Source organism: Oryx dammah, unplaced genomic scaffold (assembly GCF_014754425.2).
Source record: "Oryx dammah isolate SB20612 unplaced genomic scaffold, SCBI_Odam_1.1 HiC_scaffold_12, whole genome shotgun sequence".
Taxonomy (NCBI): Eukaryota; Metazoa; Chordata; class Mammalia; order Artiodactyla; family Bovidae; genus Oryx; species Oryx dammah.
In genome coordinates, this window is record NW_024070196.1 from 69,063,646 (window position 1) to 69,086,032 (window position 22,387).

Consider the following 22,387-nt stretch of genomic DNA (forward strand, 5'->3'; position numbering starts at 1 on the left):
CCAGAGAGGAAAGGGGAGGGTTTCAAGACCACCTAGCGAGTGGTCTTGGAACCACTGTAAGCAAGCTGGAGGCTCAGCTGTGACCAGCATCCAAGCCTCTGATTCTCTGGTAGCCAGCTAGCATTTCCCCCTTGGAATTTCTGGGTATCCTTTGGTGGTGGTCTCGTGCTTGTTCTTATTCAACTCCTGGTGGATCTTTGAACTGGAGGTGGTCATGAAGGGTGGTCTGTTTCTCCCGGCGTGTGGTGCCCGGCTTGGTCTGTGGTGGTGCAGAGGAGGTGGTGTGAGTACAGACTGTGTCAGGAGTCCCAGCCTCAGCTCCGCATCCATTAGTCAGCCAAGAGGTCTCATGCTGCAGTTTCCTGAGGGATAAAAGATTTTCCTTCATTAGGTTTATATTTATTTTTTACTTAGAGTAGGTGATACTGATTTTCTATTTTCAGCATGGATATAGCCTTCTCTTTATTGAAAGTTGGTAGATTTAGACAAAATAAGGTAGATAGGATTCCAGCCTGACAGAAGGGAAAATGCAAAAGATGGCAGTATGGAAAATGTTGGACCAGATGACTCTTTTGGTTCTTGCCAGCTTCCTAACCTTTCACGGTTCCAGGGTTTTCTTTGTATTCTGGTGTGTGCTGGTCACAATCCTCTGGCTTGAGCAGACTCACCCGCCAACATAGAGAACGTCCAGAGTTAAGAGGACTGCCTGTGAACTTTCAGTCTGATTGAGCATGTATTTATCACTTGGGCAATAACCCGGGAGAATGGAAATACACTGAGACGGGGTCCTGGTTCCAGCGGAGGCTGTCTTCTATTTGCGCCCTGTGTTATTTACGTGGTCCGTTTTGGGCTACATTCACGGAAAGTTTCTGAGTCATTTTTCTCTGGCTAACACCCCATGACTGCCACCCTCTGCTGCTTCTAGGAAGTCTCAGGGGTTCAGTCATAATCTGAATTTCCAGACGTGAGAGAAGATGGGGGTGTTGGTGTGGAGGGGTCACAGGGAGTGGGCTGCAGAAATGGGCAATCATGTCTCTGCCTTTCAGGATTGCCCTGGGGAGAATCTTCACCCCGAGCTTGCTGGCGGCCAAGGATGGCAAGCAAGGGGCCCTCGGCCTCTGCATCCCCTGACAACTCCAGTGCAGGGGGGCCCAGCGGCAGCAGCAACGGCGCCGGTGAGAGCGGGGGCCAGGACAGCACGTTTGAGTGCAACATCTGCCTGGACACAGCCAAGGACGCCGTCATCAGCCTGTGCGGCCACCTCTTCTGGTCAGTACCCCTTCCATTCTTCTGGGGGACACGTGCCCAGTTTAAAAAGCTTGTGGCCCTGGACAGTTTTGGAGCATTTGGGTCCTGATACCCTCAGGCCCTAAGGCAGGAGACCTGGATCCTCATTCCCGCTGTGCTGCTGTTAAACTGAGTGACCTTGGACAGGTCCTGTCCTTGCCCTGGGCTCCTTGTCCCCATTGCTGAAGTGACGGTGCTCACCATTTAGTGAGCACTGCTCCGTGCCCACTCGCTGCACTGAGCCGAGAGGCAGTTGCAGCGCAGCGGCCCTGAGCAAGGACCTTGCCCTGAGTCCCGGCTCCGCCACTTTCCTCCTGTGTGGCTGTGGGCAAGGTGCGTCCGCACACAGCGCTTCATTCTGTAGGGTTGTTTGGGAGCATTCCGTGGCTTGGAAGAGCATGTAGTAAATGTTACGTTTTAGCGGTGATCCTGATGTTTGTTACCATATTTTACGTGTATCAAAATGAAGTCCCAGAGTCAGTGTCCATTTCAGCCTTGGTGCTTACAGAAGCCCCTCCTGGCTCTGAGAATCTGGGTGGATGTCAAGATTTTATTGATTTATTTTTTTCCTCTTGCTTTGAGCTGGACCCTGAGGGGCAAATTGGGGGAACTAGAGGGATGAGAGTGCCACCCAGGTAAGGTGCAGAGCGTGCCACCTGAGGCAGGCAGTTTGCATAGCTGGGTTCATGTGAGACCTGAAGCTGCTGTGTGGGCAGGGAAGTATTAGAAGCAAGATGGTTAGAGGAGGATTGGGCCAAATTGTCACACCTAGATTTGATTGAGCAGAACGTGGAGCTTTTGAATATTTTTGAGCACAGGAGTGGTGTGAAGAAAGGGTCATTTAAATAATGTATCAGTAAGTTTAAATTGGCAACAGGGAAAAGGATAAATTTATTAGTGATTTTTTTTTTTTTTGGCAGCTCTTGCTCTGATGATTAAGTTTTATGCAAAAACTGTTTGTCATCAGCCCTCTCTTAGAAATTGAAGATACTCTAGTTTTGTGACTGAGGTATCATAAAACCAAGATTTGAAAACATTAAGAAATCAGTCAGGGTACTGTTGGAAAGAACAGATTCAAAAATGAAACAGATGCTTCCAACCCAAGTGGTTTGTCCCCAAGCAAATCTGCTGTCCTCGGTCTGAACCCCAGCTTCCTTATCTGTGAAATGGAGATGGTTGCAGTGCCTTGAAGGTTAGTGTGACGACTGTTGAGTGACACGGATACAGGAAGAGTCATTCAGCCACAGCCCAGCACACAGTGGTTGTTTAATGCCTCGGAGTGACCATCATCGTTAGAATCCAGAATTTTTCCTGGAGAGGCACCCCGTCTTCTCCCCTGCAGCCTGTGAGGGAAGTTGCCACTGGAGAGCTGCCACAATTTGGGATGCCCTCTGCTCTGTTGGGAATGGAGTTGCAGGGTTACTGTTGGAGTCCGGTGTCTGTTATGTCCAGGGAGGATGTGTGTTCCGGGTTATGAGGGTAAAGTGTTGGCCAGTGATTGGGAAAGGAATTAGCGTCAGAGCCCAGACAAGATACGTTATGCCTGCGTTTTCTACTGTCTTAGCACTTGGTAGGCATGCAGTAAGTATTTGTTAGTTGAGTGGACGAGTGAATGAAGAGAGAAGGAATAAATCTGGAGGTAGAGAAACTGTTCCTTCAATTCTGTAAATGTCTTTTGCACCAGTGCTGGGCAGCAGAGGGACAGGAAACTGGAAGCCAGAAGACTTGTGTTTTGTTTGTTTTTGACTGTGCTGAACCTCCGCTGCCGAGCAGGTTTTTCTCTCGTTGCAGCTGTGGGCCTCTCGTGGCAGTGGTTTCTCTTGTTGCAGATGGCCGGCTGCAGGGTGCTCAGGCTTCAGTAGTTGTGGTGCGTGAGCTTAGTTGCTCCGTGGCATGTGGGATCTTCCCGGATCAGGGATAGAACCCATGTCTCCTGCATTGGCAGGAGGATTCTTCACCACTGCGCCAGGGAAGCCCAGACTTCTGTTTTAGTCCTGGTGCCACAGGCAAGTGGTTTCATGTTTCAGAGTTTGGTTTCTTTGTTTGTAAAATGAGAATTCAGGCAGCAGTCTCTCCCTAAGCTGAAGGTAGACCTTTCTGCCAAGCAGCGTCCCCTTCTTTCCATTATTTCACGATGTCTTTATAGTGCCCTTGAACTTTTAAGCTGCTTCCTGCCTGCAGAGCTCTCAGGGCTGAGAACAGCCTGAAGATTTTGTAAAACTGGGTCTAGATCCCACCTTCCTCGTGAGCTTGAGGAGGCTGTGAACCCACTGAAGTTGAGTCTAAAGTAGGCCGTGTGTGCATGTGCATGTGAGGATGCCCCCGTGAATTTCCCTGCCCAGAGGATCCTTAGCTTTTGTTGGTTTCCTTCAGAGGTCGTAACCCCCCCAAAGGTCGATTTGTAGAGAAGCTGGTTTGGGTATGATCTGGAGCCTGGGGATCTTCATAAGTAGTGGGACTCCGAGGGTAGAGACTCGAGTCTTGTCTCCATTGCTTCCCTTTCTCTGTGGCTTTAGCTCAGTCTTTCCTGGTTTCTGATACCAGCAATCCCCACAGGCTCTCAGCGGGTTGCAGTGCTCCACAGTTCAATCCTGTTGCCCCTTTTTCTGCTCCCACCTTACCCAGTGTTTCTGTTAACGAAATCATTTTTTTTTACCTTTCTCTTTCTCCTTGATGAATGGTTGCCCTGGGGACTCCTGCAGTTGGCCGTGTTTACATCAGGTAAGATGCATTTCATTTTACCTTGTCTTTCATCAGCTGTGGTTGCACAAGACACCCCTGGTCTCCGGAGACTGCTGTCAGCAGCTGCAATCTCCCCTGCTTGTGGGCTCATTTGCCTGCGTTCCCCCCAACCCTGTGTATTCACCTGCCTGCTGACAGCCACTTGATGAAACGAGGTCAGTAGCCCCCCAGGCGGGACGCTCCTGACTGCTGCCAGGGGCTGTTGTGGCTTCGGCGAGCTGCTCCTTTCTGGGCCTCATGCCCTCATGTGTGAATCAGGTTGGATGTGATAGCATGTTAGATTTTATTGTTGAGATTGCGCTTCTGTAAAAAGTACCTCCTATCATATGAGCAATTTTTCTAGCCTTAAAAGCCTTGAAAATACTAGGAAGAAGAGAACTCTTTTGGTCTCAATGGAGAGCTTTTATGAGAGGGAAAAAGTCTGTTTTCCCAGCATTTGATTATTATGAGAACCAGTTAGTAAGTCTTCTCCAAGACCCAGGCGCCTGCTTGGTGGGACAGAGTGGGGCCTGGCACTGACGGCTGGCTGTGAATAATCGCCGCTGGCTGACAGTCTCCACGGTTGTTGGCAGTCAAGCCCTGTACTCGTAGGTGGCTTGGGAATGTAGGGGGAGGTTAGAAGTTCCAGACCGCTGGAGCCTCAGAATCTGAATGAGAGAAGCAGAGGAGGCTAGAGGGCTTTCCACTGTGTTACCGGGCTGTGCATTCTGACCCCAGTGGAACCTGGTAGAGCACTTCTGTTCTAAATCAATAGAGAGCACGTAGCACATTTTCACGCTTTTGACAGTAAAGTAAAGGCAGTAGGATATAAAATCGTCAGATGCTGTGTTCTCCTTGCCCTGAAGTTCTAGATTCACATTTGTGTGATAAACGACATGTCACTGTGTCTAAAGGTACAATTTATGCTTTAAGATAACTATTGAGTGTGTGTGTATGTGTGTGTGTATATATATATATAGAGAGAGAGATTATAAATTAGTATCTAATGTCTACAAAGACACTAATGTAATGTATTTTTATTTTAATTTTGTTTTTGAGAAAATTAAAATTATTTTAATACAACCAGGGAAAGGACCTAGAAAACTCAAAATGGGATTGTTTTTAATTTTGAAAGTAGTTGAATGCAAAAATTAATGAAAGTGCATTAAAAAACACTAAGCAAATTTAGATAATAAGAAAAACCTATTCTTAGCACATGGTAAATAACTAGAAAATGGTCAATTTATGTCTAGATACTGATGACTAAGGTACATAGTTGTTGAGGAAATGTCGTAAAAACAAGAAACAGAAAAATATGACTGTCAGGATCATACAATTGATCTGTTAGGGGAGGTGGAGATTTAAAGTTTGTTATATTGGGACTTCTCTGGAGTCCGATGGTTAAAACTCTGTGCGCCCAATGCAGGGGCTGGGGATTCAACCCCTGGTTGGGAAACTGAGATCCTGCATAACACACGGCATGGCCAAAGAGAAAAATAAAGTTTGTTATACTTACATGTGCGTGCTCAGTTATGTCTGATTCTTTGCAACTCCATGGACTGTAGCCCTCCAGGCTCCTCTCTCTATGGAATTTCCCAGGCAAGAATACTGGAGTGGGTTGCCATTTTCTTCTTGGAGGATCTTCTCCACCCAGGGATCAAACCTACATCTCCTGCTTGGCAGGTGGATTCTTTACCACTATGACACCTGGGAAGCCCTTGTTATATCTGCAGCCTAACCTGAGACTGGGTCTGTCAGACCTCTTGACACAGCTCCAGGCCTGCAGTTTCTTCCTGCTGGGAAACCCTGTGAGAGAACGAAGCATTAAAAAGCCTGTTTAATTATGATGGCATTTAAAGGCAATTTTGATTGCACCACTAGTAAATATTTATCAAGTGCCAGGTGCAGGATGAGAGACTTGGGTTCCTTGAGATGTTCCTTGCTGGTGCTCATGTTTCCAGTGTGAGGCCTCTGGTCCCCTGCTGGCTCTGACGGCCCACCCTGGTGGGCTTGCGCCCTTCATGCACTTTTCTCTCCTTCTTGCAGTGGTTGGAGACGAGACCCAACAGACAGGTGTGTCCAGTTTGCAAAGCTGGCATCAGCCGCGACAAGGTCATCCCGCTCTATGGCAGGGGCAGCACTGGGCAGCAGGACCCCAGGTGAGTCCATGGGGCCCCTCTTACTGCTCCCCGTGGACACAGGCTCATTCCCATTCAGCACCCCTCACCCTCACCCTTTAGTAGGTGCTTAGAGACCCTCAGTCTCCAGACGTTTGGGATCCAGGTGGGAGTCAGCCAGGAGGGGACCGGAGCCAGGTTGCCACTTGCTGGGCTGTAGCACAGACGTTCTCTGAGCACCTGCTTGCAAGCAGGTCATGTGTGGGCAGCATGCTGGACTCCGCCACCGCAGGTGTGCAGCATGCTGTGAGGGAGCCTGGGAAGCAGGGTGTCCAGCGGGAGGCTCTGCAGGGAGGGCGGTGGCCGTAGCTGTGATGTAGAGTCAGAGGAGGAAGCGGGATTGGGAGACTTCCTGGGGCCTGAGATTTCTGGAGATGGAGGCATGAGCAGGTCTGGCATGCTGTAGACACAAGTACTGAGAGCCTGCATGGTGTGCATGCACGTGTGCACACACACACACACACTCTGCCTGCAGCTCCTCCCCCACACACACTCTCTTCCTGCATCAGACACACACACACACAGGCACACACACAGACTCTCTCTCCGCCCCCCAAATTCCTGCAGCGTCTCTTACCCTTCTGTCCCACTCCAGCATACCCTGTACCCAGACACATTGGCCTTCCCTTAAGGGACACACTTACCCTTTTACCTTCATGAGCCTTTGTATTTATTGTCCCTTTGCCCTTTCTACCTTGTCAGTCCTGCTCAACTCCCTGCTCCTCCTCTAAATTCTCTGTCTTTAATGAGCGGCCTAAAGTCACCTCCTCCTTGAAGCCCCTTTTCCTCCCTGCGTTAGTCGCTTGCACCCTGCTCCATTCAGTTGGCGCCTCCGTTAAAGAAGTGCCCTCTGCACGGTAGTGTGATAGGCTGCAGCCCCCTTTAATCCACAAGCACTTCAGAAGCAGCATCTGTCATAGCCTGCTGCCTGGTGGGTAACGAGCCCTCAGTCCAGAGGCAAAAGAACAGTGCGAAGTACTTGCCCAGGGGTGGTGGGAAGTAAAGCTGAAGGTGATGGGGCGGGACAGAGAGACCCTGAATCTCAGCCCTCTCTGCTGACAAGCCGTCTTCTGTTCCAGTTTGGGTTTTGGGTTTTTGACACAGTGCCCCACTGGCAGTCATAACCAGTCTGGGTCCAGCTCTCTATTAGAGGAGTAAGCCAAGAGCAATCTGATGAGCATCTTGTAGCAAGTGGGTTTTCTCTCTAGTTTTCTGCACACTAGGGAAAGGCAACTGCAGGTAGCACAGAGTTGGTAGTTGATCTGACTGGGCATTGGTTCATGTGCAGGGCACGAAAAGGGGCCCCTGGCCTTCACCTTTTTGGTGAAGGGCTCTCCCACTCAGGAAACAGATCAAAGCATTTCCTAATGGACTGACTTTACACCATTTCTGGTTCAGAGAGAAGACCCCTCCCCGTCCTCAAGGACAGAGGCCAGAGCCGGAGAACAGAGGGGTAAGGAAAATTCTAGAACAAACCTTCTTGAAATGAGCCCCTGGCTTTAGAAGTTTCCCTCTTGGCCCTGTACTTTTTCTCCTTGATTACAAAAGTAAAGGAAAATTTGCAAAATACAGAAAGGAAAAGAGGGGAGAAAATAACTTACAATCACACCATCCAGAGATAACCACTGGAAACATTTTGGTCTGTTTACTTTTCTATTTTTCTATAATTATCTGTGTACACAGACTTTATAGATTTATTTGTGTATGTATCTTTTACAGATAGATCTGTTTGTATACATATATTTTTATTTTTATGGCATTTGGCTCCTGTTTTGTAACTACCTTTTAAAATTTTATTCTTTCTTTTTAAATTAAAAACTTTATTTTTAAAAATATTTCTATTTAAAATTTTATTTAATGCCTTCTGTATGCTGGGCATCAGTCCAGGCACTGGTGCTGTACATAGTGAGCATTCTAAAGATCCCTGCATCTGTGGTGCTGATAGGCAGCCCCGCGAAATATCTCAGGCTCAATTCCAGACTGCCACAGTAGAGTGAGTATCACAGTAGAGCAAGCCACACAATTGTTTTGGTGTTCCAAGTGCGTATAAAAGTTATGTTTACACTGTAGTCTATTAAACGTGTAATAAGTAGACATGATTTTTAGACAGTAAATTAAATTATGGCCCAAAAAAGTATATACTTCAATTAAGAAATACTTTATTGCTAAAGAATGCTATCATCTGAACCTTCAGCAAGTCTTAGTAGTAACACCAGAGATCAGTGATCATAGATCACTGTAACAAATATAATAATGAACAAGTCTGGAATATTGCGAGAATTAGCAAAATATGATAAATCGAACAAATAATGTTGGAAAAATGGTGCCTGTAGACTTACTTAATGCCAGGTTGCCATAACCTTCCATTTGTAAAAAACACAGTGTCTGTGAAGCACAGTACAATGAGAAATATCCTCAGAGAGGGAAGGGTTTGTAATGATGTATCTTGAGATTTTGCATCAGTAATATTTTACTTAATGGCTGTTTAAGTGTTCAGATGGACTTAACGTAATTTATTTAATCCTTTGGATTGAATGGATATCTAACTGCTTCCTTTTCTTTTTTATATTTAAAAAATACTCTGATGAATTTCTTTTTTTGGCCACACTGCACAGCCAGCTTGTAGGATCTTAGTTCCCCAACCAGGGATTGAACCCAGGCCCTCGACAGTGAAAGCACTGAGTCCAAACTACTGGGCCACCAGAGAATTCCCCTTCTGATGAACTTATAAATTTTTTGCAGGTTCACGATTACTGGGATAAGTTCTTAGAAGTAGAGTTAACTGGATTAAAAATTTGCACATTTAAATTTGCACAAAACAAGTATATTTCATTTCCCCATCTTCTGTCTGTGTGCTTGTGTATGTATATTTTTATGTAGCCATTAGCATTCTGCTTTCTTCTTCAAGAAAATTTTATTTTTATTTTAAATTTTTTATTTTGTATTGGGGTATAGCTGATTACCAATGCTAAAATTTAATTTTGACAGTATTTTCCATGAGGTTCTTTGTGTCCTCTTTATTAGTTTTAGTAATAATAAAAAATACTTATTTCATTGAATTTTGATGCATTATAATTTTTTTTTTCATTGAAGGACCTTTTAGTTGCTTTCAGATTGAGGATCTTAATAACAACAATGAACACTTGATGCATATTATATGCAAAGAACTATGTGTTAAGGCTTTATATGTATGATCTTATTTAAACCTTACATCAACCCACTGAACAAAAGAGGAGACTGAGGTTTGTGAAGTGACTTGTCCAGGGCCACACAAACAAAGCTGAAACCTAGACCAGGCTCATATTGAAGTTCTGGCTCTTGACTACCAGATCACCCCACGTTAACCATCCCAGGCTTTGATTCCCAGCAGAGCATTGCTCCTAACACAGTAATCCGAGGCCCCAGGAAGGCAGAGGCCCTGGCTGTGAAAACTGCGATGCACCTTTGACGTCGACCAGCGCCCACTCACAGCCGCCAGGCAGGCTTTGCTTGCTCTGCCCCAGGAGCAGAAGCCCACCACATGTGAGGCCTTGTGGGGTTACACAGGTGTTGCTGGAAGTGGGGCTGGAGGGTCAGTCCTTGGGCTGGCCCTGAATGAGGTGGTGGTTCCTGATGAAACAGTTGTACCTTTCTAGGTAAGGCAGCCCTGATCCTAGGAGCCCTCAGACTCCACCAGGCTGGTTTTGAGTTGGAGGCTTTTCTGTACCAAGGAGATGGAAACCAGTTGTTTTCCTTCCCTGTTCATCTTACCAAAATCAGCTGTTAGGCTTTATAAGTAGTGTGGCCCAGCAGGAAGTTCAGAGCTGGTCCCAGGCTACACTCAGTAGGGATGGGGGCGGCCACCTCCATGACCTTCGAAAGACTCACAAGTGCAGCCGGTCAGCTCTTTGTGGAGAGCAGTTAGCCCAACAATTTTTCTTGTTAAAATTATTTTAAAATCATTTGTTCTAAGGATCTTCCCACGGATGCAGAGGAGGAGAGTTTTTTTTAACATGTGCACAATAATTAAGAACATGACAGGGGGAGGGGGTCCATGTGGTTAAGACTCTGCACTTCCATTACAGGGGGCTCAGGATCTATCCCTGGTCGGAAAACTAAGATCCCAAATGCTGCTCAGTGCTGCCAAAAAAATTAAAACAATATGCTTTGAGACTTCGCTGGTGGTTCAGTGGCTAAAACTCTGAGCTCCCAAGGTGGGGGTCCCAGGTTCCATCCCTAGTCAGGGAACTGGATCCCACGTGCCACAACTAGCGCAGACCTGGTGTAGCCAAATAAATATTAAAAAAGAAAAAAGCATGGATTTTCAGACCGTATTGATCTAGTTTCAGATCTAAACTCTACCCCTTACCAGCTGTGTGACCTTGGTCAAGTTATTTCACTTCTGAGTCTTGGTTTGGTTATCTGTGAATGTGGGTGATGCTGATGTAAGAATTAAATGTGATTTGAGTGTCCCAGTACTTCACTTGGTGCCCAGCACAAAGTTGGCCCTTAGAAAATAAGAGTTAACCTATTTACAGTATTGCAGTTCCTGCCTAATCTTTTCATGTGAAAGATGATGCCGTGTAGAACACATTATAGAGAAGAAAGCTGAGGACGATACCAGACTGCTGACAGTGATCACTGCAGGCAGGAGTTAGAAGTGGAGGGTGAACAGGAGACCTCTGACTTTCTATGTCATTTATTCTTATAATATGTGAATTTCTCATAGCAAGCATATATTACTTTTATAATCAGGAGAAAAAAGTGTTTTGAAGTTTTAAAATTCTCTGTGACAATATTAAAAGAAAAACTTGAGGGAGAATACTTACCCATATCTTTTCCACCTGTGCACATATTGTCTTGTGCTTGTGATCATGGTGTTCAAAAATTTTATCTGATAACTTGTCACAAGAGTCTTTCTGTGTTCCTGAATAGTCATCGTAATGTTCTTTGGGAGGATGTATGGAAATTTTGATCACGGTCTCCATTGTTGGCTAATTATGGTTCCACTTTCTATTGCTATTACAGGTAGTGTGTAGCTTGCTCTGTGTTCCTTTGTAATTGGGCATAGGGGTTATTGCCACTCTGGCTGTTACAAAGCATGAAAAGTGTTCTGGCTAGTGTGGGACTCTGGGAAAGAACCCCTGGAGCTCTGAGAACGCTCACATGTATCAGTAGAGAGTTCTACTTTGGGCCAGAGCCAGCCCTTTCTGGCATTCACAGCTCCTTAGCTGGGCTGCCTGGAAAGGCAGAAGAGCAGAGCTCCTCTGCCTTGGGGTTGAGATGGGAGGAAAAGAGGGTGGGAGGTGCCACACGTATGTAAGGTGACATGTGACAGGTACGGGAGAAACCTGCTGGTTCTGAAGTGAGTCTCTTCCACACAGGGATTCCAAGGGTTTGGATTTGGAGATGGTGGCTTCCAGATGTCTTTTGGAATTGGGGCCTTTCCCTTTGGTATATTTGCCACAGCATTTAACATAAATGATGGGCGGCCTCCTCCAGGTAAGACCCTGTTCTCTTGGTAATTTTGCTTGCAGACTCCTTGGAATTGCGCAGTATGTATGTTACTACATGGATAATCAGGCTTTTCAAAATGCGCTGAACTCTTGCCAGATAACTGATAGTCCTGGTCATAACACTGCACACTTACCAAGCATTAGGCATGTTCAGAGTGTTTTCCATCATAAACTCGGGGTCCTCATAATGAGCCTGTGGGATGGGGGTGCAGTCAGCCCCATTTTACAAATCAGAAAACGCTCAGTAGTGGTTCCCAAGATATTTCCCATGCCCCTAAAATGAAAAGGGATAAACTGTACCAGCTGAGTAGAAGCATCATCCTGGGCACGTACCCCTCACCTTTGACCATTGCGGGCGGGGAGGGCATGGAGACTGCGTGGAGTCAGGACCTCTTGATTCTCTAGCATCTCTGGCCAGTTTCCCCCAGGACACACATGGGGCTGGTCCTAAGTCCCAGCCCTTTGGGAACTCTGCCTAGGTCTGCCACCTGCTTCTGCCTATCTCCCTTCAGCCAGCTTGAGTGCCAGCTCTTTCAGTGTAGGGCAGGGTGGCAAGGTAGATGCCCTGCTCTGAAGCAGCCACTCAGGGCGCTGGGAGGAGCAGGTGCCTGCCTGGCCCCACCTCGCCTGGAGTTCAGGCCAGGCCCCACCTTCCCAGGCGCACGGAGTTCACAGCCAGGCTGACTGCGGGCCACTGCACCCCCCTGCCCCAGTCACAGGCGGTTTTCCCTGTTGTGTTGGGTACAGTTTGCCCATCTGGGATGGAGATTCTAACTCCTTGCCCCACAGGCAGGAGGAGGAGCTCTGTATAGTAGCTTTTCTCAGAGCGGAGAGGAGTGGAGACCCAGGCTCTCAGCCCACTTCTGTCCCGAGCCTGCTATGCACTAAGGGAGACAGATCTTCTTGTCTGTCTGGGCGCTCGTTCTTGCCTCTGAAAAAGGAAGACACCCTACATGGGGCTCCCTGAAACCCCTCCTGACTCACCAGTGCCGGAACCCGGAGACGGTGTGCAGAGGCTGAGAGCACAGCTGCGGGGTCTCCACCAGCTCATGGACCTCGAGATGTTGGGAAGGTTCCCTCATACCTGTGCTTCAGTCCTTGTTACACAAAATGGGATAAAAATACCTACCAGGCCGTAATATATATACTAAACAGCACACATAAGATACTTAGGAGAGAGTAGCTTTTCTTCTTTTCCTCCGTGACTTTCCTGTTTTATGTGCACCTGCAGGCAAAAAACCTCTTAGGATAAACTGGAGACTTTTATCCTCGTTGTTACATGATTCCACATTTTTAAAATAATTCTGATTTTGTTTTGTCTGATATTATTTGGGGTTGGAAATATTTTCAGTGTAGCAGGATTCTGTTGTAAAGAGACGAAGCTTGATGCTCTGGACTTCTGACCCAGCGGCCAGTGAGCACGGCTGCTGCATTCTCACAACCTCTCCCCTCCCTTGTGTCCCTCCAGCTGTCCCGGGAACGCCCCAGTATGTGGACGAGCAGTTCCTCTCACGCCTCTTCCTGTTTGTGGCCCTGGTGATCATGTTCTGGCTATTGATTGCCTAATGCTGGGCTCCCGGCCCACATCCACGGGAGGGCCGCTGGACCAGTGATAACGCCACCCCCACTCTTGATGTTTGACTTCCTGGCTAATCCCGACCCCTGGAATCAGTGGGGTTAGCGACAGATCAAGGAGTCTTGCTTCTCCATCAGAGCTTTGGAACTCAAGACCAGCCGTTGAGGACCCTGGAGTCTGGCCACTGCTGTAAACACCCTGCTGTAACCTCAGGCCTTGGCATCGAGTCAGTCTCTCACTGGTTACACCATGAAATCCTGTCCAGCCAGCTCAGCAGGTCCTGACTCCACACAGGGGAGAAGCAGGAGAAGAGGAACTGTCCAGTTTCACCTGAAGTTAACATTACAAAGACAAAGGGATGAACCCAGTATGGAAACTTTCTTCCATCTCTTTATAAAAATACCCCTTGGTGAGTGGCCTCTGAGGTCAGTGGGACTCCTCGAACAGAGAGGTTCCCCTGTCGCATCCCAGTGCTCTTCTGTCCTGTTTCCTCCTCTTCCTCCTCAGCAGACATGCATGAAATTGCTGTTCTCTTAAGATTCCTGCAGCAGCTGGAGCTGGGGTTGATTCATGAACTCACTAGAGACCCAAAGACTTATTGCCTCTGTCTGGGCTGTGTTCAGTGTCTTTGGCTCCAGAGTGGCCTGAATGACCTCCTGATTTCCTGATGTATATTACCCGCAGAGACATGGGTTTGCCCATCACCTCACCCTCCAGAACTGTGCACATCTGCCTCCTGCCCGGGGCCACCAACCCAGGTGATTGCTGAGCCCAGGACTGACTGCATCTTAGGAGAGACCTGTTCTGGGACTCAGGTGGGGTTCTGAGCACGGATGCAGAGAGGACTGAACAAGCAGTCATTCCAAGGCCGCAGAAGCTCTGGGTGCATCCTCTCCCAGACCCCCCAGAGGAAACTGGGGGGCTGTGTTGAGTCATCCCAGCAGCATGTTGAAGACCACTCTCCTCAGAAGCCAGATTGTCCTTAATGAAGAGGCAGGGACGGGGAGACCAGCGTGTGACTCTGATTTTGGTGTGGCTCCAAGACCTTCTATGTGTGTGCTAAAATCAAGGGAGCACGCGCCTCCAGAGCCAGCAGCCCCTGGTGTTTTGTAGAGCCGGGCACAGAGACCAGGAGCCTCAGCATGATAAGAGGATGCGGTCTTCCCGTGGAAACCTTCCCCTGGAAACGTCCAGGGAAGCCATTCCTCCCCAGCCCTTGATCTGATTTTCAATCTCAAAAGCTTCTTCCTCTGAATCTGGTTGAGGAAGTGTAGTGCCGGCAGCAGGCCAGCTCACCGGGCGGGAAGGTTCTCGCTCTGCTGGTCTGGCCTCTTCCTAGAAATCGAGTCTCTTACAGGAGAGACCCTCAGGGTGGGGGGGAGGTGGGTTTACTCTGGGGCACTCTCGTCACTGGTCCACACTGCTCCTGGGCTTACCCCAGTTGAGAGCCCCCCTAGTGTGTGTTCCAGATACAGCTCTGCACAGCCTGTGGAGACCGAGACCTGAAGGAAGATGAGGGAGGCGCTCTGCCCCCTCCACTGCAGCCCCCTTCCCCAGCCCCATAGCTTTCAGTGCCAGAGCTCAGTGTTCAAACCGACAAAACACAAGTATTGAATAGGTGGTTCGTTTACCGAACCCGTTTGGTAGGAGTAAGCCACCTCCTTTACAGTGTGCCTGATGGATTTTAACCATTCCCTGGATGCCCACGGGAGAAAAGTGCTCTTTTTCTCACCTCTGGTGAGGGCCCCTGAAGTTTCTCAGTGCGATGGCCCCACCTAGTGATGGGCAAGAGGACTTCAGTTGGATGGATCCAACAGAAATAGGTCTGCAGAAGAAAGGTTAAAGAAAGAAGGGTTGCAGGTAGGAAGACAAATAATTTGGACCCTTCAATGAAGTGGAGTGGGCCCAGGAGAGCTCCACCAGCAAAGGCATCCCAGGAAACTGTTAGAAAAGCCAGGTTGGCCCTGTGCTGATCTTGAACCTTGCAGGTCCCCACTCGCCCTCTGCCAGGAGCTGGGGCAGGAGAGCCGACTTGGGACTGCTGGCCCAGCCCCGACAGGGAGCCCCCTTCCGAGCCCCCTGCAGGCTCACCACATCACCTCTCTGCCGAGGCAGTTTTCCTCTCGTGTGTGTGTTTCTATGTTCTGGGTCCCTAGCCCCTCCTGCCACCTGTCAGGAAACAACACCGTGTACAGTGGCACACCTTGCCCAGTCAGTAATTTTCACTGTTGTGAAAGCGATTTGATTTAGAATTAAACAAATAGTTTTACATAACTGTGAGCTGTGGAGTTTCTGTGTCAGGGGAGTTGGGGGTATGGGTTGGGGACTCATCACACTGGTCTGGCCTCTTCAAAGCACCTTTGTTTCCTCTGGAATGTTAAACTGAAGATGAAAGTCTTCAAACACCCGTGGATACTTAAAAATGAGAAGCTTAGGTTGGAGGCTTGGTTTCAGAGACAGCCCTACCCAAGTTGTGACCTGTCTGGCAGGCAGACCCAGTTCTGATAAGTGTATGGAAATCCATGGAGCCTAGCTTGTGGCCCAAAAGAGCCTTGAGGAAATTGGGTTGTTAAGCGTCAGCATGTCTCTCCGTGTTCCTTGACAAGGCAGGCTGTCTAGTCCTTCAGCTGCACCCTCCACCTTGAGCAGGGGCCGTGCTGCTCTGTGAAGCTCCTTGGGAGATGGTGGGATTACAAACCTGGCCCAGCCTCAGGCTCCCCAGCACATCAGAGCTACTGAGAGGAGCTCTCTTCACCATCTTAAACTTTGACCTCAGAGTTACCAAGTTGAGTAGTGTCAAGATGTAGTAGAAAATGCACAGATAAGGGAGCTCTGCTGCTGCTAAGTCGCTTCAGTCGTGTCCGGCTCTCTGCGACCCCATAGACGGCAGCCCGCCAGGCTCCCCCGTCCCTGGGATTCTCCAGGCAAGAACACTGGAGTGGGCTGCCATTTCCTTTTCCAGTGCAGGAAAGTGAAAAGTGAAGTGAAGTCGCTCAGTCGTGTCCGACCCTCAATGACCCCATGGACTACAGCCCACCAGACTCCTCCATCCCTGGGGTTCTCCAGGCAAGAGTGCTCAAGGGAGCTCTAGGAGTTGATAAACCCAGTAAGAAGAGGAAACCAGGCACAGGAGAGCGGGGCAGGAAAGCCTCCGCGGGCCAGTTTCCCAGCCCCAGGAGCCGCCAACACAGGCCCAGTCATAACTTATCCCCACTCTCTCTCTGCTCCTCTCCAATTCATTGGTCCTGTTGGAACACTGTTTGGAAGCAAATGCTAGTCGTAGCCCATCAGGTAAGTATTTCAATGTGCATCTCAATAATGATTCTTAAAACTAGCCAAAATACTTTGCATGTACCTTTAAAAATTAATGGTACTTCCTTAATATCATGTGTCCAATCATTGTTCAAATCTTCCTAGTTGTCTCATAACTTTTCGTACAGTCTGTTTGTGTTGAGATCCAAAATAGACCCATACATTGGTATTGGATGTCTTAAGTTTCTGTTATATCTATATGGTCCTTTTCCATCTCTTCTTTCCCTTGGGGTTTATCTGTTAAGGAAACCAGTTCATTTGTCCTGTTGAGTTTTCCGTAGTTTCACTTTTGCTGTTTGCATCACTGTGGTATTAATCAAGTCTACTTACACTTGTATTTCCTGTAAGTTGGTTGTTAAGTCTAGAGACTCGGCCAGATTCAGGCTTTATTTTTTGTTTGTTTTGTAAGACTGTGTCATAAGTGGTAGTGTATACTTGCTGCATCATATCGGGAGACACATAATGTCTGGTAGTCCCTCTCTGTGATGTTAGCAGCCTTTCCTGATTACTGTCTAGAACAGCACCATGGAATAGAATTTTGACAGTTGTGGAGATGTTCTTTGTCTGTGCTGTGCAACACAGTAATCGCTAGCCACGAGTGGCTGTCAGGCTCCTGAAATGTGGCTAGTGGCCTGAAGAACTGAATTTTTTAATCTCAATTTAAATAGCGACATATGGCTAGTGGCTACCACACTGGACAGTGCAGATTGAGATTAGTTCACAGGGGTTGCAAAATGATACAATTGAAAATAACAATGTGTTAAGAGTTTAGAAACAAGACTGCACTTCTGGCAGAACTGGACAACAAAACTACAGAGAACATGGGGAGCAGTGGGGTCAGCGGGCACAGCTGGTGGCTGTAGGCATGGCGGAATTGTACTGGGGCAGAATGCATTCAGGAAGAAGCAGAGTCCTGGAGTGACGGGAGTAGGAAGAGAAGGCTATAGGGTGAGATGTGGTTAGCTCGTGAGGGCCTGGTTTGGCTGTTACTTTGTCGGCAGTGGAGAGCTATTACAGGTTTTTGAGCAGAGAGGTGACAGAAGCATAACTTTGGATGATTCCTCAGTCCATTTTAGGTAGGACGATCCAGGGAGGGGAGATTAGAGATCCTAGACTGATTTGGTTTGAAGCACATGGAAGCAGCACTGGGAGTGTCTGGCTGTTGACCAGTAGACCAGTTCCCTCAGGATCACAGAGCTTGAACCTGAAGCTGGTGTCAGGGCCCAGGTTTCCACTTCTGTCGGCCCAGAGAGTTGACTGTGAGTCAGTCAGCAGTATCTGGCCTCAAGGACTGACCAAGCCATGGTCATGTAGTCAAACTGGACAGTTGACCTGGTGCCAGAAACGCAGGGGGCCTTCTCGCTGCACACACAGGTCTTTTCTGCCCTCCAGAACTCCCTTTGAGTTCATCGGTGCTTTTGAAATGTTCTTTGTGTCCATGTTGAAAAGGCTTTTCTGGGTTATATCATTTCTATAGACTGCTGTTCTCTTCCTTTACATTTTAACATGCATTTGTCAGAGTTCCCTCAGCTTCCCAGGGGGCAACTTCGGGGAGTTGTTTATCCCCTCACTCCCAGTGGGTGAAGACCATGAGGCTGGAGATGGGAAAGAAATGAGCGAGAGTGAAGGAGGAGATGAAACAGACCTGGGTACCTTGCTGTGGGGCAGAGGGAGAGGGAGAGCCTCCGGGGGTCTTGATTCCAAGGCTGCCAGTGTCTGGGAAAATACAGTGTAACCTCTTCCATGTGCAGGACAAATAAAAGTCCCGCGCCTCTTGTCTAGCCCTGAGGTGACTTGTCAGGAGAGTTCCCTGGATCCCCATCACTTTAACTCAACACAGTTTCGTCTTTACTATATCAGAGCAGAGATTTCTTCAGACACTAAAGCCAGCTGCAGAAGAGGGTTCCCAGGAACTAACAGAAGTCAGGCACATCTCCTCCACTGCCCCACAGCACTTTCTTCACACTCAGGACATCAGCGGCCATCTGACCTGCATCTGGTTTGGACTACATGGTCAGGGCAGGAGGGAAGAGAACTGTGCTCACCTTTGCGTACTCCATGCTCACCTTTGCTGGGACTGGAGTCAGCTGGGTTGTATTTCATCCTTGGTGGGAGTGTCCTGATTCATTTCCTTGGGCCCCCTTCCTGGTCATTTGTACACTTTCTCATGACCTAAATCTGATCTAAGGAAAGACCCAGCACAAGAGAATCGGACAGGAAGGACCTCAGGGACCAGCTGATGTGGTCAGCCTTCATCACACAGGGAACCAAATCCAGTGAGGGAAGTGGTTCTCAAGGCCATCAGCCAGGTAGTGGCTGCCAGAAACCAGTCTGCTGTCCTAAATCCTGGTCCAGGGCTCTTCTCTACAAAGAGGAGTCCGAAAAGGGTGAATCCAGACCACAGGTATATTTCCACTGGAAGATCTGGTGTTCCGGAGTCATTCATGTACATACTTGGCTTGTTAAGGATCTGCCACCGAGTGTGAGCTTGCTTCTAGACAAGTGACTTCTCTGAGCCAGAAGCTTCTAAGAAAAGCTCACTTTCCACCACCCTCCCCAAAGCTATTTGAGGGGTAAACCTGGTTTCTCCAGATTCATATTCTTGATTCCAAATACTCTACTGAAAAGAGCTCTGAACTGGAGATTGAGAGCCTGTGTTCCCATTCCAGCTCAGCTCATTTTGAGGTAGTCAAACTTGACCCTCTAGCTTCTGTTTTCTTCATCCTTATGGGTAGAGAGGCCTCTGAGTTAGATCTCGGGCCTGCTCTGAATCGCGCTCACCAGTTTGGGCACCCAAGGCGGGCGCCTCCAGCGCTAGGGGGCGCTAGGGCCGCCACAGAGCCCGCGTCAAGGGGGCGGGGCCTGGCCCCGGCTGGGCGGGGCGTCGGCGGGCGGGCCCCCGTGCCAGGTGCGGGTTTGGTCCTCCCCGGGCGCCGTAGGCGGCGCAACACGCTCGCGCTCGGGGCTGAGGTCCTCCCGCGCCTGAGGCGGCGGCGGGAGCTGAGCGGAGGTGGTGTGGCAGCGGTCTCTTCCTCCTCATTTCCGCGCCTCCGGGACCATGGCGGCGCAGGCGGGTAAGAAAGGGCCGCGCCGTCCTGTCCTGGGCTCGGGGCGCCTGAGAGGAGCTGGCGACCTCTCGGGGGTGTCTGTCTGTGGTCCCCGCTCCTCAGAGGGATAATTCGGCGAGTGAGCGCAGCGCTCCCCGGAGACTCGGAGGTGTGGGGGGCGGGGAAGAGGGCTCGAGAGAGGGGGCGGCTAGCGGAGTGGGTCGGTTTCCCGCGAGCCGAGGTCCCTGAGGGGAGGAATGCCGGGGAGCATCTTTTTCTGTGGCCCTGGCGGCTGCAGGTTCTCAAATTAAAACTGTGGAAGCTGAGGAGCCCGGGTTTCCTTGGAGTGAGGGGTTTGAGGGCACATGGAGAGTACGGGAACCTCAGAGTTAGGGGCAGTTCTGAGGGAATGCAGAGTTACGCTGGGTAATGGGTTTTCTGTGGAAAATTGCGGAGAGTATGGCTTTCCCCATGGGATCCTACGGCTTCTGGCGGGTATGTTGCGGTCGGTCTCCTGGGCGTTGGGATTCTGTGCAGGAAGTAAGCAGTGTGGGCTCCTTGGGGGTTTAGGAAGCGACGGAGCGTGGGGAGAGAGTGCATCTTTCTGGGGCAAGTAGGCCCCCGCCCCGTGAGGGCCCCTCTGAGAGCAGAGAGGAAGGTGGGCCAACACCTCCTAAAAGGAAGTATCTAAGGGTGAAGGGTAGCTTCAGGGCTAGGTTGGCTGGGCCTGCAGTCCCCTCCCCATCACCTCACACCACCCTGCAGCTTCCTGCCCTCCTTGTCTGTCCCCCAGCACCAGGACCTTACTGTTTCCCAGCCACCTGTGTGGGTGGCCAACCTTTAGGTCCACCAGGGTCAGCATCCAGAAGCTTTCTAGAGCTGGCAGGAGGGAATAGTGGAGGAGGGAGACTGTCCTGGACATCTGCCCCCGCTTCCTGGCTTTCAGCCTGTGGACAGTCACTTCCTTCATCCTGAATACAAGGAGCAGGCCACCAGTGGGTCACTTCCTCACCATGGGAGCATGGCATTTTCTCCTTATTCTTGATAATAGGCTTCTGGAGAAAAGAGGGCTAGGGGTAGACATGCTGCCTGTCTCTTCCTGTTTTACTGGGTTGTTTTTGTTAGCTTCCAGAGTTTCTTTATCTCAAATGATTTCCATTTTTTTTTTCCCTAACTTCTAGGTAATGTCGGTTCCCTGTCTTGAACTTTGATTCTCAGAAACTTGTGAAAGATCTTAGAGTGCAGTAATGTTTATTGGCTCTTTCTCTGAAGGAACCAAAAAGCTGTCTGGAGGTATTAGTGCCTCTGGATGCATTAGTTTGTACATTCTTCCATAAAAATATTTATTGGATACTTCTGGACCACGCGCTTAGCCAAGCGCTGAGAAATATGAACAAAACAGACATAGTTCTTACCTTTATGGTGCTTACACTCCTAGAGATGAATGGTAAATACATGAGGTGACAATTGAGATAAATGCCATAATAACTGAGGTGAGCAGTTGAGATAATTGCAGTAAGATTGCATCAGGGGCAAGTGGAGTGGATAGGGAATACATTCCTTTAAAAAGCAAGTTTATACTGAGCCCTGAAGATAAGTAGAAGTTAGTCCAGCTAAGAAAGGGCAAAGAACTTTCCAGGCAGAGGGAACATAAAAAGGTCCCGAGGCAGGAAGGCATGTGGTGCCTTTGAAGAGCTATGAGAAGGTCAATATGGCTGTTTTATGGGAGAGGAGACTAAGCTTCAGAAATTGCTTGTTCAAGGTTCCAAAGCCAAGTAAGTGGCGGTGGTCAGAATTAATATTTTCCAGCTTCAAATTTGGTGCATCATCCTCTCTATATCATAAACACTAGAATGAAGTTGCCCATGGAGTCAGAGAAGGAAGTGGGACTTAAACTTTTACTTGTTATGTGTGAACTGTGTTCCAAGACAACTCAGATTCCTGTGTAACAGGAGTATCAACAACAAAGAAATCAAATATTTGCTGAGTACCTGTGGTGTCTAAGGCACTGGGCTGGGTCCAAGTGTTACAGATGCTAGAGATAATGTAACTCTCCTCATTTTACATGTAAAGAAACTGAGGCCCAGGGAGGAAGATGGATTTGTCTAGGGTCACTCAACTAGTGGTAGAGCCAGGACTAACCTTTGACCTGTCCAGTGCTCTTTCCAGTAGTCCAAAGTCCTTGAGGTGTACAGGATCTGGCACAGAGTAGGCCCTTAGTAAATATTTGTGGAAATGAATAATATGTGGTTTGTGCCTTTGAGATATTCACTATTTAGAGTAATTAAGGAAAAAATAAACAAGACAAGCTATTATGAGTCCTGTAGGTGACAACATTTTATGTGTGTGTATTAGTCGCTCAATCATGTCCAACTCTTTGTGACCCCATGGACTGTAGCCTGCTAGGCGCCTCTGTCCATGGGATTTACCAGCAAGAATACTGGAATGAGTAGCCATTCCCTTCTCCAGGGGATCTTTCTGATCCAGGGATGGAACCTTCATCTCCTAAATTAGAGGCAGATTCTTTTATTATCTGAGCCACCAGGGAAGCTTTCAGGTGATAACACTAGGGAATTTCAAAGGTGAAGGAGAACTTTATTCATACATTCATCCCACAAATATATATTAAGTTCCTATTGTATACCAAACACGTCTAGGCCTGGGGGATTCAGCACAGGGCAAGATAGATCAAATCTCTTCCCTCATGAAGTGTATGTTCTGGTGGTGAGAGATAGACAGTAAGTAATTATAAGAATATCATATGTCAGGGGT

The 22,387-nt window shown here is 48.5% G+C and overlaps 2 protein-coding genes across 8 annotated transcripts in view; both read left to right on the plus strand.

Moving 5' to 3' along the window:
* The window catches only part of RNF185 (ring finger protein 185), a 29,252-nt gene extending 13,722 nt beyond the window's left edge, over positions 1–15,530 (plus strand). For all 7 annotated transcript variants that reach the window (XM_040251144.1, XM_040251140.1, XM_040251139.1 and 4 more), the window contains 6 exons: positions 1,047–1,269; positions 3,990–4,008; positions 6,055–6,167; positions 7,584–7,638; positions 11,549–11,666; positions 13,149–15,530. In XM_040251144.1, the coding sequence (XP_040107078.1) occupies positions 1,094–1,269; positions 3,990–4,008; positions 6,055–6,167; positions 7,584–7,638; positions 11,549–11,666; positions 13,149–13,246 (579 nt within the window). In that variant the 5' untranslated portion in view covers positions 1,047–1,093 and the 3' untranslated portion in view covers positions 13,247–15,530. The remainder of the gene's footprint in view (positions 1–1,046; positions 1,270–3,989; positions 4,009–6,054; positions 6,168–7,583; positions 7,639–11,548; positions 11,667–13,148) is intronic.
* Positions 15,531–19,501: 3,971 nt separating this feature from the next.
* The window catches only part of LIMK2 (LIM domain kinase 2), a 53,380-nt gene continuing 50,494 nt past the window's right edge, over positions 19,502–22,387 (plus strand). Inside the window, exon 1 of the mRNA XM_040251121.1 lies at positions 19,502–19,642. Coding sequence (XP_040107055.1) covers positions 19,627–19,642 — 16 coding nt within the window. The 5' untranslated portion in view covers positions 19,502–19,626. The remainder of the gene's footprint in view (positions 19,643–22,387) is intronic.